General features: G+C 34.3%; 2 protein-coding genes across 3 annotated transcripts in view; one reads left to right on the top strand and one right to left on the bottom strand.

Moving 5' to 3' along the window:
• The window catches only part of LOC107041882 (synaptotagmin-4), a 31,596-nt gene extending 25,650 nt beyond the window's left edge, over nucleotides 1-5,946 (top strand). Inside the window, exons 3-5 of the mRNA XM_015262689.1 lie at nucleotides 1,574-1,732; nucleotides 1,805-2,122; nucleotides 4,200-5,946. Coding sequence (XP_015118175.1) covers nucleotides 1,574-1,732; nucleotides 1,805-2,122; nucleotides 4,200-4,319 — 597 coding nt within the window. The 3' untranslated portion in view covers nucleotides 4,320-5,946. The remainder of the gene's footprint in view (nucleotides 1-1,573; nucleotides 1,733-1,804; nucleotides 2,123-4,199) is intronic.
• Nucleotides 5,947-9,044: 3,098 nt separating this feature from the next.
• On the bottom strand, nucleotides 9,045-14,916 carry LOC107041885 (dolichol kinase). 2 transcript variants are annotated; one of them, XM_015262694.1, is made up of 7 exons: nucleotides 14,593-14,683; nucleotides 14,319-14,474; nucleotides 12,810-13,063; nucleotides 12,490-12,710; nucleotides 12,127-12,315; nucleotides 11,837-12,046; nucleotides 9,045-9,952 (listed from the first exon to the last, which is right to left on the bottom strand). In XM_015262694.1, the coding sequence occupies exons 3-7, from the start codon at nucleotides 13,024-13,026 to the stop codon at nucleotides 9,491-9,493; spliced, it is 1,299 nt and encodes a 432-aa protein (XP_015118180.1). In that variant the 5' UTR covers nucleotides 13,027-13,063; nucleotides 14,319-14,474; nucleotides 14,593-14,683; the 3' UTR covers nucleotides 9,045-9,490. The 2 variants fall into 2 exon arrangements, with proteins under 2 accessions (XP_015118180.1, XP_015118179.1); XM_015262693.1 differs by lacking the exon at nucleotides 14,319-14,474 and having other exon boundaries at nucleotides 14,593-14,916.
• Between the last annotated feature and the right edge of the window lie 15 nt (nucleotides 14,917-14,931).

Below are 14,931 nucleotides of genomic sequence, written 5' to 3'. Positions count from 1 at the left end.
GGATAACATTTAATCTTTGCGGTGCGATAGGACATCAAAGGGTCCGAAAACTCTGCTCCAGTTTGTCAAACATCATGTTCTTAGGGTTGTGAGTACAATATACGTTCCCAGGTAAACCGAAAAAGTCTATTTAAACAAAAGATTGCGTTCGGACATCTTCTAATGCATTCCCATCCTTATCAGTTTGCAGCAGATGAAGATTTTTCGGAAACTCCTCCTACTACAACGTGTACAATTTGTCGAGGACTATGCCAAATTCGTGGGGGTACCTAAGTTTTTGGATGACTGATCCTCTACCTTTGCATATATACATACTCCCTCGTCTTCTGAACCCTTCTTTTAAAAGNAACATCATGTTCTTAGGGTTGTGAGTACAACATGCGTTCCCAGATGAACCGAAAAAGTCTATGTAAACAAAAGATTGCGTTCGGACATCTTCTAATGCATTCCCATCCTTATCAGTTTGCAGCAGATGAAGATTTTTCGGAAACTCCTCCTACTACAACGTGTACAATTTGTCGAGGACTATGCCAAATTCGTGGGGGTACCTAAGTTTTTGGATGACTGATCCTCTACCTTTGCATATATACATACTCCCTCGCCTTCTGAACCCTTCTTTTAAAAGAAATATTTATATATTGATATCGTTATCAACAACAATTTCACACGAAGGGGGGCGGGGGGCGGCAAACGGGAAAGTACCGGAAAACTCAAGAAATTGTCAAGTGGAGCCAGGTGTCAATGTTTGAAGAAGAGGAGCCCCCTCTATGATTTCTACAGCAAACTAAAGCAGCGAATTAGTTAACCCTTTCACCCCTCGCGGCAGTGTACTGAGAAGTTCGGGTGTACTAATTGATTAATTAATCGATCCTCGAATTTAGCCGTGATCTGCGGAATTAATCTGCGAATCAAACCGCGACCTGCGAATTAATTAACCCCTTTCACTCACCCCCTCGCGGGGTGGATTGACTAGGTCACCGAGAAGGTCCTTTGTAACGCAAAATCGCGAATTAAATTGATTCAACCAGCGAATTAAATGACCCTTTCATCACTTTGAGGGAAAAAATCGTGAATGTATTAATCAAACCGCGACCCCGCGAATTAATTAACCCTTTCATCACTTCGAGGGGGAAAAATCGTGAATTAATTAATCAAGTCGCGAATTAAACCGCGACCCCGCGAGTCAGACCGCGAATTGACCCGTGACCCCGTGAATTAATCAACCTTTCCATCCACCCAGCCCCCTCGCGGGGGCCCTTTGGCACAGGTCTCCGCTAAAACGTTGCCCCAGAACCGGCATTACATAACTACTGACCCGTCCTATAAGATGTCCTACCCTATACAGTGAATTGGGAAAAATGAGTTGTAAAAAGTTTTCCGTAGAAAATGTTCCAATCATTCTGCCAGAGTTCCTATGGCATTAATTCCTAGAAATTGTCCGCACCTGCTTTTTTGTAGAGCTAAATGAAAGCTACGCATAAAAATTTCAATACGTCTCTTCAATTAAGGAGCCATTCAGCAAAAACTGAGATTCTCTCCAGTGAAATTGATTTTAATCAACTTTTATTTGTAGAAAATCACTCTGCACTTCGTGGTGATGAGTTTCGATAGATATTCTCGGGATGATATGATCGGAGAGGTCGTCTGCGCCTTGTCATCAGTTCAGGGCCTTGAAGATGCGGATAATCAGCAGTTGTCTCTCTGTCGGGAAATTTGCCCACGTATACTGAAGGTAAATTACTGCATCATCTCTCTTCATTCTATTTAATGGATAACAAGTGTATGTCAATGATGTACATTTTAGATTCAATCACAAGGCAGAGGAGAACTGCTCGTCTCTCTTTGCTGGCAGCCAGCGGTGAATCGTTTGACTGTTGTGGTACTTAAAGCTAGAAACCTCCCGAAGATGGACGTCACTGGGCTTGCTGATCCTTATGTGAAGATTTATCTCCTTTACAACTCACAACGTATTGCTAAGAAGAAGACTCACATCAAGAAACGAACGCTTAGTCCAGTGTTCAATGAGTCTTTCGTTTTCGAGATACCGAATGGTACAGATGGACTGGTGAATGTTAGTCTTGAGTTTATGCTGTTGGATTGGGATCGTGTTACAAAGAATGAGGTAAAATCAATAATGAATATATGGCCTAGAGGAACTGAAGATCTCAATAATATAGAATTTCAAAACGACTATTTGGTATATGAAATGGTGATACTTAGATTCGACTGTTATGAGGATTGTGTGAGGGTGAAATAAGGATCAAACAAAACTGCATGACTGTGGAAATACTCAAGCTATAGAAATAGACGCTATTTTATAGGAGAAATCGATAGAATTTAATCGTTCTATACAATTTACTCGATTGATATATTTTCTATAGAAATTCTTCGACATAACTTTTCCAAATTTTTTACTCCATTCTCTTTTCTCTTCTCGAAACAGTTGGAAAATTTAGGCTGACTATTCCTTTATAGAAAATATCTCAATATAATAGATTTCATAAAAAAATTAAATTCTATAAAATGCTTTCTATTGGATTTCAATGTTGCACTTCTACTGGAATGTGAATGTAGTAATTGAGTGGTAATGAACCACCCCAGTCTACTTGTAGAAAATTAATCCCTTATATACGGCGTCAATGCATCTAATTCAAGGAGGATTGAATGTAGGAGCAGGTGAGGAAAAAGGGGCTTTTTTTTTACTTTTTTTATTCGATATTTATAAGTCAAAGACAAATCTCTCAATTGAGCCCCATCTAAAAGCTCATCACAGAGAAGTATCGTACTTTCCACGAAAAAAAAAATATTCTCGTTTCATTACCAATTCAATACCTCGTTCAAGCGCCAGCTGAAATGCTGGTTACGGGAATGTGAAGCTCAACGTTGATAATTGTCTATTACCTCTGTTGTTCTTGTACTCACTTCTCTGATGTTTCTCAACTTTTGCTTATCTCCAGATATTATTTTCCACTGCTCCTGCTTAAACTCATTTCTTTTATAATCTCTATTGTACTTTGTTTAATTTTCTAAACAATAAACTCCATATCTTATTTTATCTTATCAATACATTATTAACATTATTACACTATTAATATATAAAAGTCCCAAGTGTCCATTTTGCCGGACTCACGAAGAACAAATATGTTTACAAATTGAATACGATTCTCATAATACTGATTTTTCATGACCGTATTCATATCAAATCGATATCGTATATCTCTTTAGAATATCTAATTGTAAATCGACTATCGGCGAAATGGTATCATTTTTATTCGACGCTTTTATACCCACATAAGAGTCGAACAAATATTCAAATAAAACAGGTGGAGGGAACTATCACGTCAGGATAAGATTTTATGATGATCATACCCTTATGGAAAGAACATATATCCGGACATACATCTCAGTATATTTCACTTATATTTCGGCCAAAAATGTCATATGCCAAATACATCCTACTATCCGTTTCAGAAGTAGAGGACCCTGGGGTTATATGCACATAACTTGAGAAAAAAATCGTAAAAATATGGGACCATTGCACTGTATAATATAAATATTTCACTTGTCCAATACGAAATTTCAAGTTTTTAATTTGATTAGTTTATTTATAGTCGCTGTGAGAAGCCGAAAAACCCCCCGATTTTCAGAGTCCGTAAAAGTCGGCAAACTTTGAATCGCTACCATACGTACGAAAATTTTTTTTTTTAAATCACCAGGAACGACTTGAGAAGCTCTTAAGGGGAGACGGAACCCCTTTGTCTACATCAAATCTTAGAATTGTGTTTTCTCCTACAATTATTAATTTCTATCTATGAAATTACTTTATCGACTCGATTATCGCATTATTGAGTCAATGAACTAATTTAATGAATAAAAAATAATTACAGGAGAAAACACAATTCTAAAGATTCATATAAACGCAGGGGTTCCGTGTTTCCCCTTAAGAGACAATTTTTGATTTAAAAAAACAATTGAAGTATCCAAAAAATGATTTTATTGACGACCAGGTCACAACTTTTTTTATTCCAATCATATTTTACATTTCTTCCAATGAATTTCAATCATAGATTGAATTAAAAGGCATTTGATACCGTGTCTATTTAACAGGGCAGGGCGAACAGAGGGTGAAAGCCTTCATAAAATAAAAAAATCTTCATTTCTCGTTCTCTCGATATTGAAATTGCTAATAATATTTCTAGGTCATTGGACGGCTTGAGCTCGGAGGCACCAAATGTCAGGGTTCAGCACTCACTCACTGGAATGAGGTTTGCAGTTCACCACGACGACAGATCGCTGATTGGCACAAACTGCGAGAGTAACCCCATATCTCAACCAACAAAATCCCAAACTCCCAACTTCCTCATCAGGATCCTCCACACACTCATTGAAGAATGATAAACACTGGATAAACCAATTTACATTACATCCCTTCGATTACGAACAATGAGGACCATCCCAAAGGAGGAAATTATCAGTTTTATAAAGGAAACAAAAAAAGAAGTGCATACAAAATTCTGATTGGTGGGCCGATTGAGGAAAAGAAGAAAACTATCACTTTAAATTGGTGCGGCCTCATACTTTCATTGATTAATTGTCTCGGGCAATCAGTATAAAAATTCGAATGCTCTGAAATTTGATGATATAAACGTATATTATATAAATGTAAACGGTAATCCTGACCAGGCAGGGGAGATGGAAAATTTTATTGAGCATCGTGTTGTGTAACAGGAGTAGGTGATGATGACACTCTGATATTGAACGGCATTTATTTGCATTGATTACGTCTTCTTTGCCAATTAAAATTTTATTTTTCTTTTGATAAAATGAGAAGAAAATGATAAATTGGCATGAGATCGAGAGCTTCAGCGGTCTATGAGGCGATTGTAAATATGTAATTGATGGGTAACAAAATTGTGAGGAGATATGTCATTAATTTATGCATTCAAACACACATCAATGTACCTTAATTTTCATTTGCATTTAGTGCAATTGATTGAGTTGCTCTTTTAGAGTCGATAGAAATCACAATGAATCTCGAAGATATCAATTATAAAAAATTATTTGTTTATTAGTGGATAGTTTTTTTCATAACGAAGCGATAAGCAATTATGCAACGATACTTCATTCAGCAGAAATTTAGATGAATTTCTTGATGGTATAAATAACCCATTTTGTCTGAGTTATTAGTGAATCAATGATTTATTCAATTTATTCAATCCATCAACTATAAATTGTTTGCATCAGTTGGATAACACACATTGCATTGAAAGTAACTGAAACGTCGAAACAAAACATATATCATGAAGACTTACGGGATATATCGAATAGGAACAGAATATTGAAACAAAAAAAAAACTTTATCATTAGATGACTCAAAGAGAACAGCATTGCAATTCGTGTGTCTCGATATTTATTTAATTAATTGCTATACAAAAATCATAATGATAATAAAAGATGGAAAAAAGAAATGACTATAATTAAGTAGTTGGTAGTTTAAATTAATATGCTTTGTCCCTTGTTTCTATTGGACTGATACATCCGATCTTATTGAATTATTATTTTTGATTGATAATCCTTTCAGTCTTTCTCAAATCGGTCTAACGTGTTCAATGAAAACAAGAGATTTGCTGTGTAACATATGGACTCTTGATAAAAAAAATATTATCACCATCAGAGAAGTTTATTATCTATTTTTAGAATTCTGTCAATGTTTAGTAAAATCCGTTAATTTAATTTATAGATTTTTTTCTCTGTACTTATTCTGTTAGAGAGAAAATTCTACGTTGATTTTTTATATGAACTTAGTTTAATCAGTATTATTCCCTGATTTTAGTGAAGACGGTATCATTTTTACATTCGAACAAGTGGACAACACAGTTCATGATTTACGACATGATGTATGTCAGATTTTCAGACTGTGCAGTCAATAAAATGTTTAAAAATTAATCACTGTTGACATTTCTTTATAAATTTTTCATTCAATGCTCAAAAGGTATCGTCGCCACCAGGAACGAATGGTCTTGGATCTGAGTGGTGGGGGGGACGTCAAGTCGGAGCTAATTTCGAGAGAGTGAGGGTACTCAGCAGTACTCAGTCACGACCATTATTTTGTGGCGAGGACTATAATTTGTTGGAATGAGATGAGGTAATTCAAATCAGACTCCAGGGAGCGATTTTGCTCGTTTTGTGTCGACATAAAATCATAAATTTCAACCAATCCTAGTTGAGTATTCCGAATCCAGGACTGTCATTGGTAGAAATTTGCGATTTTATGTCGACGTAAAACGAGCAAAATCTCTCCTCTGTTGTGGCGCAAATCTTGCGAAATTGGAGGGAAATTGTGAAAATTTTGAGGAAATCTCTGTTATTGCTTTTATTTCGATATAAAAAAGTCAATGAAAATATCCTCTTGACGATATTTATTGAAAAACTGCATGCTTAAGTCAAACAAATTTATCGCATGTCCTGCTTCGCTACAGAATTTGCAAATATTTTTGAAACTGTAGGAAGATCTGACGTTATTTTCTGCGTGCACAGTAAAAATGTATGGACAACCCTATTGAAAATTCTATTAGTTTTTGGGCGAACATATTGAAAATCGTCACAGCTTTCCTGCGATTTTTTTCTATGGAAAATATTCAATAGAAAATATAGTGAAAGAAAATTAGCAAAATTTGATTTTGCTCTGCAATATATTAGATTAGGACATTTTCTATAGAATTTTCTCGATATGAATTTTCCGATTTTTTTTTACTAATTTTTTTCCTTTCATGGAAAAAATCACATAGCATTACTTGAATAATTTTGGCTGACGAAAATATGGCAATAAAAAACCTCCAGAAAAAGAAATTCTATTAATTTTTTAAAAAAGTACTATTGAATATTTCCGATTTTCTCAATAGAATCAGCAATCGAATTTTCTAGTCGCTTACAGTTCTAGAGACACCTGCAAACATTTTTAGAAAACCTGTTCTTTGAAAAATAGTTTCCATGTTCTGTGAATTACATAGACATCCTATGGCATCAGTTATTAATTTATACTTCACGCTATCATTTCATTGATAGCCGCCGAGAATCTGACCACATGGTCAGAAAAAAAATGACGATTGACCATAAGCATGAAATGACCGAATTAATTTTGACTGTTAATTTCCATCTATATAGATGACCCTTAATTTTCGAGTGCTCCTCCAGTGATTTCTACAATTCTGCATTTTCAGTACACTTTTCAGAAATTTGTATCATATTTACACGGATAAAAAAATTTAATAGAAAAACCTGGTGAATTCGTTAAAAAATTCTATTGGATTTCTATTGAACTTTCTATTAGCTTTTAGCCGAATCTATTGAAATGGTCAATAGAAAAAATTCAATAGAAGAAGTCAATAGAATTCGATTTTTCTGTATAACCTATTCTATTGGGAGATTTTCTGTAGAATTTCCTGGGTTAAAATTTTCTTAGTTTTTTTGTGTGATTTTCTTGATGAGAAGAAAAGACAAATAGAATGAAAAGAATTTAGAAAATTTGAGCCGAGGAAATTCTATAGAAAATATCTGAAGAAAATAAGTTCCATAGAAAAATCGAATTCTATTGGCTATTGAATATTTTCTATTGAAAATTTCAATAGAATCGGCAAAAAACTAATAGAAAGTTCAATATAAATCTAATAAAATTTCGTAACGAATTCGCAAAGTTTTTCTATTAAATTTTTTCGCGAAATATAAGTTTTACTGAAATATCAAGGAATTTCGTCATTGAAAATTCAGAATTTCGGGGAGAAATCAATGAGAACCGTAAATTATAGTTCAATTATTCCTTGCTAAAAATTAATAGGAACCCGAAAAATTCTGATAAACATATTCTTGAATTTTCAATTATTTGAATATTCAGATAATCTGGTATCTTGGCAATGAATATTCATGTTTCATTAAAAATTCAAATAAATTGACAAATTCTCGTCTTTATGCTTCTAAAAAATTTTGGTATTTTATTGAATGTTCAGTGAAATCTGAAATTTCATGATTTTCTTTTCCCGTAAATTGCATTCAGTGACACTGTCCTCAAAAATTACTAGTCAACTGTCCATGAGATTTCATTTTTTTCTAACAGTGTATCATTGAGAACGGGGCCATTGATAATAATTAATAAGTAAAATAATTTATGTCGCGCCGTGCAATAAGTCGACTTCTGCACGACTTGACATAAAATATTATGGAGCACCCGGTAATAAATTTCGTTTTCAACGAATGTGTGTACAGACAATCGAATCGTAAACTACACATTCGTTGAAAACGAAATTTGTGCCCTTGTACTCTAATGTACTAAAATGATAATAATCCAATTTTATTAAAAAGCTGTCCGATCGAACCCTTCAAAAATTACCTAAAAATGACAGTTAATTTGCAACTATATAGGCTATTTTTGGTCATTTCGGCTTGTGTCTGACGCAGCTTAATTGTGACAGTCAATTTGCATGCAAAATTCGGTCAGGCTCAGAAAACGGTCAGAAACCGGTCATTTACATCTGACCTAACCGAAAGGGAAAACGACGGTCATTCCACATCTCCAGTCAGAACTGAAAAATGTAGATTCGCCCTAATGAGGGGTGCACAAAATGGCCCAGTTGGGGAGGAATATTCTTAGCAAAGAAAACGGTTCCAATAATTCGTGGTTTTTGTGAATTTCTCTCAGTCATCTTATTGCATCATTTTACTGTAGGATTATTAACATTTCATTATTAGAAAGGGGAAGTGATGATTGTTGATTGAATTTAAACCACTTTGAGACGCCCCATATTTTATGCGCTTTATGACTCATAAGGTATATAATTTTTTAAAAGTTATTAATTTAAAGTATCTTAAATTAAATTCAAGAACACATGGTAAGGCATTTTATATCAAACCCTACCAGTGTTTAGGATTACCCAGGATTCAAGGCGGGCACGAAGCTGCCATGGAACCCTAAAAGCTAAAAAATCATAAACATTATTTGACAAAGTCACATACTTTCAATTTGACCGGGATGGTCGTTTGATAAAACTCTATTCACGTAGAAAAATACTTTTTATTCAACCTTTCTGGATCAATATAATAACATCAAAAGTATCAAGTCATAAAAAATACAGCGAGTGGGAATGGAACAATCATCTCAATAACCATTGAGTTCTGACTGTCGGTTGACTTGAATCAATGATTAGTTGGCAATAACAATAATACATAAAAATTGAATGTTTCAACAGGAACAATTCGTTGAGATGTAGCAGTATTAGTATAAACATTTTGGGCTTCTCTGGAATTCCAAAAGAACTTGAATTATCTTATTCAACACTATTCGAGACAATAAAAGGACATGAAAAATTCAGATTCATTATTCAATAGATATAGTGTTAATAATAATTGAATGATCACAATTGAACCATCGAGTGAGTTTAAAGTCTAAATGTGTTTATCAGACTTTTCATAAATTTTCATGTCGAATATACGAAGAAAATTAAATGACAAGGCAAGTATAGAGAATAATTGGTAATGGGAGATTGTCAACTTGATCAGTGCGAGCTTCAATAAACGACACTGCAATTATCGATAATGTGCTTCTGATGAGAATGAAGTAATTAGGAATGAATCCCAATATAGCTAATCCACAAACAAACGTCAATTGACTGAGTATACAGGCGACTGTTCCCTCCACCGATTTATTAGAACCCGGCCACTTCGTTTTACCCCATTTTGTGCCAACAATACTCGCAGCTGAATCACCAATTCCAATAGTTAAAACACCACTCAGAAGTGGTAAAATCTCGAGATTGCTTGTCGGCATCCACAATGGAAATGATAATCCACTCAACAAGTACAAGGGCGTCAATGAAATCAAGTGGTCCTTTTTATCTGCGAATACGGAGAATCCTGATTGGAGTATATCACCCAATGGTGGCAATTTCAATAGTCTCATAAGCTGAAATAACAAAATCGTAATATTTTAATTTTACTGAAGTCATGAAACGAAATTAGTCGATTTTATTGGGGTCAATTTTTTGGAATTCTTCGAATGATTTGTTTGTCAAAGAAATTAGCACTAAATTAAAGGGAGATGTCGAAATTTCCAGAACAATTTGAGAAATCTTCGAGTAAATAGAGATTTGGGAGTTGTCGGCAATTATTGGTATGATTCTGTACCTTCAAAATTTTGATTTTGTTGAGGTTCCTCATGTGGTTTTCTTATTATTGATTTTTTTTCCAATTTTTTCAAATTTTGTTACGCGGACTACGTTAATTTGTTAGTATCTTCAGTTTTTCATATTTTTTGTTTCAACAGAGGTAATTTTTTTTGTAGTTCTCAATGTGTATTTCTGACAGATATTTTCCGTTCTGTTGAAAATTGCAAAAAATAGATAAAATTGCTCATTACACCCCCTTTCCCCATCTCGATTACTGTTATTATTAAAGAATCAGAGTCGGTTCGCACGTTTTTCCACTCAAAAATTTTTTTCTTTAATTTTAAATTTGAAAATTTTTTCAATTTCTTCATTTTTTATTTAAAAATATGAATTTGAATTCACTAAAAGTATTACATTTTCAAGTGAAAAAAATATCTCCCAAAAGTACTCTCACATCAAAGCTATGCTACTTCCTTTACTTGAAAATAGTGAAGGGTGGAGTAAAATGACCCTTTTGAATTTTTGATATCTCATAGATAAAAAGACTGTTACTCTGCCATTTCCCTTTTTTCGTTCTCCATTTCCATTTTTTAGTTTTTCTAAAAAAAAATTGGTCTGGAAATCTCCGTTTTGATCACGAAGTAACTGGTGAGAAGAATTAGTTAAAAAGTCAGGGGTGTATTCTATACCCCAGATGATTGAGGAAGAGATAAATCGGTTCCATTTCGAACCATAAATGATGACCTCCAACGTGGAATAAATTGACTCTAATTTCGCTCCCTCGATCTCGAGTGACTAGATAAAAGTATGCTTTTCACTATTCATAATAATTTCAAGTACTGAAAGGATGATCGAATATTCAGATAAACCACTAATAACCCCCCCCCCCCAATTAACTCATCCTTTAACGACATTCCATATTCTATTGGACTCAATTGTTCATCATTAAAATCTTTCAAGTTTGATATTTGTTTCCTGAGTTATTGGATGATATTGTCTGTGTTTGTTGTTCGTTAATTGCTCCCCCGAGGACCCTAACGAAGTTACAGTTTCTAAAATTTTTGGCACCAACGACCCCAAAGGTCTCAAAGCAATATTTTATTTCTCAAGAAATTGTTTGACTCTGATGGAACAACTAATTTAAACACTTTAAACGTATGAATTTTGCGCAGGCTTAAGGCTTTTAACGCTTTGAATATTTGTAGATTGTAAAACCTTGATATTTTTTGCCTTTATCTGTTATTTTACTCTGTAACCATTTTATCATGTTACGTACGCCAAATCTAAATCTACTTGTATCCCCCCTTGCTACAGCAGTGACAAAGTTCTCCTGATAGGTAAGTAATGAATGAATTAATAACAGTATATTATGTATATTTATATAAGAACATTTCTGACCGATTTTTAAGAGAATAAATGTTCAACAGTTCATTATATTGTGGACAGATTGAGTATCCATCCAAATTCTACTTATATCATTCTTCTATTCAATCTGCTCAAGATACTTTCGATCATACACAAGGGAGGAATTACCGCTCCTATGATGATGTGCAATTGATCGACTGAATTCGCTATTTAAAATTTTTCTGTTACCACAGTAAAGTTAGTCTCCCTATTTCCTATCCATTGGTCTCTGTAAATTGAGGCCAAGGATTAATGAATCACTCTCTTAATCGAATTACCTCCATCATCATAAATACACCCATTATGACTCCGCTCGCCAAATAAAGTAACGTCGGCTCCCACAGCAATCCAGGAATGTAAACAAGTACAGCTAATAAATGAAAGCCTTTTCTCCTGACAGTGCTCGCCTGTGAATCGGATTGTATCTGATACGATAGAAGACCAGCCCCTAAAATCAGACAGACTGTCCAATAAACTATAATCAAAACCTGCAAAACAAGAAAGAAAAAACACATAAACAAGTAATTCCCCAACACAAACAAATGCAGTTATACCTAGCCATACCTACCCTACTCAAACTCCCAAAAATATACGAAATCATCCACACGAGAGGACTTCGGTCCAATAATATATGCAATACTGGAACAAGCCCGAGAATCAATAATCCAAACGTTGTCATGTAAAATAAATTTTTCTGTCGAATTTTCGGAAATAGTCCAGGGAGAATACAACAGACTCCAATGAAGATGATCCCCACCTGAATAAACAATAAAATTAAAAATAGAAAATGGTTGAATCGATCAATGAATAAACAATCAAGCCGTAGCTCCGACGACAATAAAATATTCATCAATTCCCTTATCGACTTCTACTCCTGATCCTAAGCAATTAGAAACGTCCATTCCTGTTATTATATTATCTATCCCCTCACCTGGAGAATTGTTGTCGCAATATCATCGTCATGCAGAGGAGGTAAATGATACCTGAGTGGTAGATTAGATCCAGCCGATAATAGAAACAAAATAATCCCATGTGTAACAGTGACGGCTTCACCCAGTGTAAAACACCTCGAGAAATACGACATCAACTGTAGAACCCCCCAAGTCCCCAAAGAGCCAGTCCCCAGGCCCCAGAAAACACTTGTCAGCAGCCCTACACTTGAGTAAGTTGACTATAGTCATTGTAAGCTATTAAAAACTGTTTTCACATTATCTCAAAAACATATCAAATATTGAACCAAAATCAACATACCTTTATTTGCCCCGAGTAAATACAACATTGACGTAATACTCGCTGGTAAAAAGTAGATTATTTGAAAATCTCTACTCGGTGATTTATCAATAATCAATTGTACAAAGAGACAGGCTGTGCTTATTATTAATCCAACTCCAGTCAATCCAACGAGTAGACATATTTCTGAATAACTGTTGTCTTCCCTGAGTATTGTTGCCATTGCACTAAGACCCATCAAAGGCCCTAGCCACAATCCTCCAGTTGCTTTTGCTCTTAAAAATTAAGATAAAACAGCTTTCATTCATTTGAAAAATGATGGAATTACTGTGTTAAGACTCATTTCAGGTCCTAACACTTGCTTTTGACCTTCGAAAATGTCGAAAAATATTGATGCGAAAATAATTGAAAATCGCCTATAATACTTGTGTTGTTGAATCTAGTAATTAAAGAAGCAGATATTATTGCACTCAGCTTTGATGTCAGAAATTGAGAAAAAAAAAGTTTATGGATTGAGAACTAATTCTAAATCATTCATAACATCTGCGATGCTGCCAGGACCACATGCCACATGCAATTACTCTATTTCTTATTGGATCCTGTCATCCCAAAAAAGTTAGTGATTACATAAGACCTACAGAGTCCCTAGCCCTTGCACTTGGTCTGAAAATTATGGAAAATCAATTTTTCATTGATAGAAAAATACTAAAAAATAATCAAATCAGACCCGGAAAGTTCGAGCGTCTCAGGCAATTGACATGTGTTGTTCAGTTGCCTGTTAGAAAAATTGAAATGATTGCATCAGGACCCATTACTGATCCTAGCACTTGCTTTCGATCTTAAAAATGATGGGAAAACAATCTTACATGGAAGGAAAAATATTTGAAAATAGTCCAAATAATCTGTGACGTTTTGTAAGCATCACAGGCAATTTTTACATGCGTCCTTGAACCTTCTAGTTCTAGTGATAAAAAACAGAAAAATAATTGTCTTCGGACAATTATTTTTCTTTTGATCTGTTAAGAATATCCAAGTACTTTGGCCATTTTTTCTCCAGTCAAATGCTTGTCTACTACTTGTCTATAGTTTAACATCAGAGCTTTCATTTGAGCCCCATTTGACCCTAAGTTTCCGGACATTTTACAATGATTTTATTATTTAAACTTTGCAGATCTCAGTTTGAATCTCGATATTGAACCATTAGAAAACCTTTTAAAAATCTGGAAAAAAATAGAAACTTTACTTTTGGAGGAAGATTGATGAAATAATTGAAAAATTGCAATTTTAAGAATTGGAAGAACTTTTCATAAATAATTTATAAATAATCAATTTTCCACCATAAAAATCATTTGTTCAGAATTGTCAAATTTATTTATATTCAGAATTTTACCAGAAATTGATTTCATCCTTAGAAAAATAAGGTTTTCGAAAGTTGAAACAATTTCAATTATTTATTCATAAACAATGAAGGTATGAAACATTCCTACATGTGCAGTTCAGTCTAGTTTTAGAAACAATAACGAAAATTACATCCAAAAGGAAACAATACAGGTCCCAGTACTTGCATTTGGTCTCGAAAATTGTGGGAAAACAATCTTTCATTCATGGAAAAATAATTGAAAATCGTCAACAACACCTGTGATACCAGAACCGTCACGGGTGATTGCTGCGTGCGTTGTTCAGTCTCTAGTAGTAAAAATAACATCGACAGTTGTAAGAAAAAAAAGTAACGAAAAGAGAATTAATTCAGAGGTTAGGTTGAAATGTTCACTTTATCTCTCATAAGTGAAGCATATTCACTCACCGATGTGATATTCCTCCAGCCTCCAAATTTTTCAATATTCTCTTTTCAACATTTTTGTAGCCCATGGTAATCACCTTCATTGTCTCTGTTTTCTGAATGAAATAATAATAAAGAAGAAAAAAAAACCGTCTCCGAGACTCAACACTGACAGACACCCTACTCACTCTCAACTCCGACTGACACTAATTCCCCCCACCACTGAGTCATTCATATGTATATAATACACATGGGCTGCTGTAATACAATAAGAGATAGGTATATACACACATCGATCAGGCGTTTCATATTGCATGATACGTCAATTATTCATTTACGTATTTAACTCTCCCCCCCCCCCCC

This window comes from Diachasma alloeum, unplaced genomic scaffold, assembly GCF_001412515.2.
Source record: "Diachasma alloeum isolate Michigan unplaced genomic scaffold, Dall2.0 Dall_scaffold_00386, whole genome shotgun sequence".
NCBI classification, from domain to species: domain Eukaryota; kingdom Metazoa; phylum Arthropoda; class Insecta; order Hymenoptera; family Braconidae; genus Diachasma; species Diachasma alloeum.
The sequence above is the reverse complement of the archived record's forward strand: the minus strand, read 5'-3'. Positions and strand labels throughout refer to the sequence as shown.

Excerpts from the sequence above, each read along its gene's own strand:
- LOC107041885 (XM_015262693.1), bottom strand. The coding sequence starts at position 14,672 with ATGAAGGTGATTACCATGGGCTACAAAAATGTTGAAAAGAGAATATTG. Across the intron at positions 12,711-12,809 it reads TTTACTCGGGGCAAATAAAG|GGCTGCTGACAAGTGTTTTC; the intron begins GTATGTTGATTT and ends ACTCAAGTGTAG. Across the intron at positions 9,953-11,836 it reads GTGTATTTATGATGATGGAG|CTTATGAGACTATTGAAATT; the intron begins GTAATTCGATTA and ends TTGTTATTTCAG.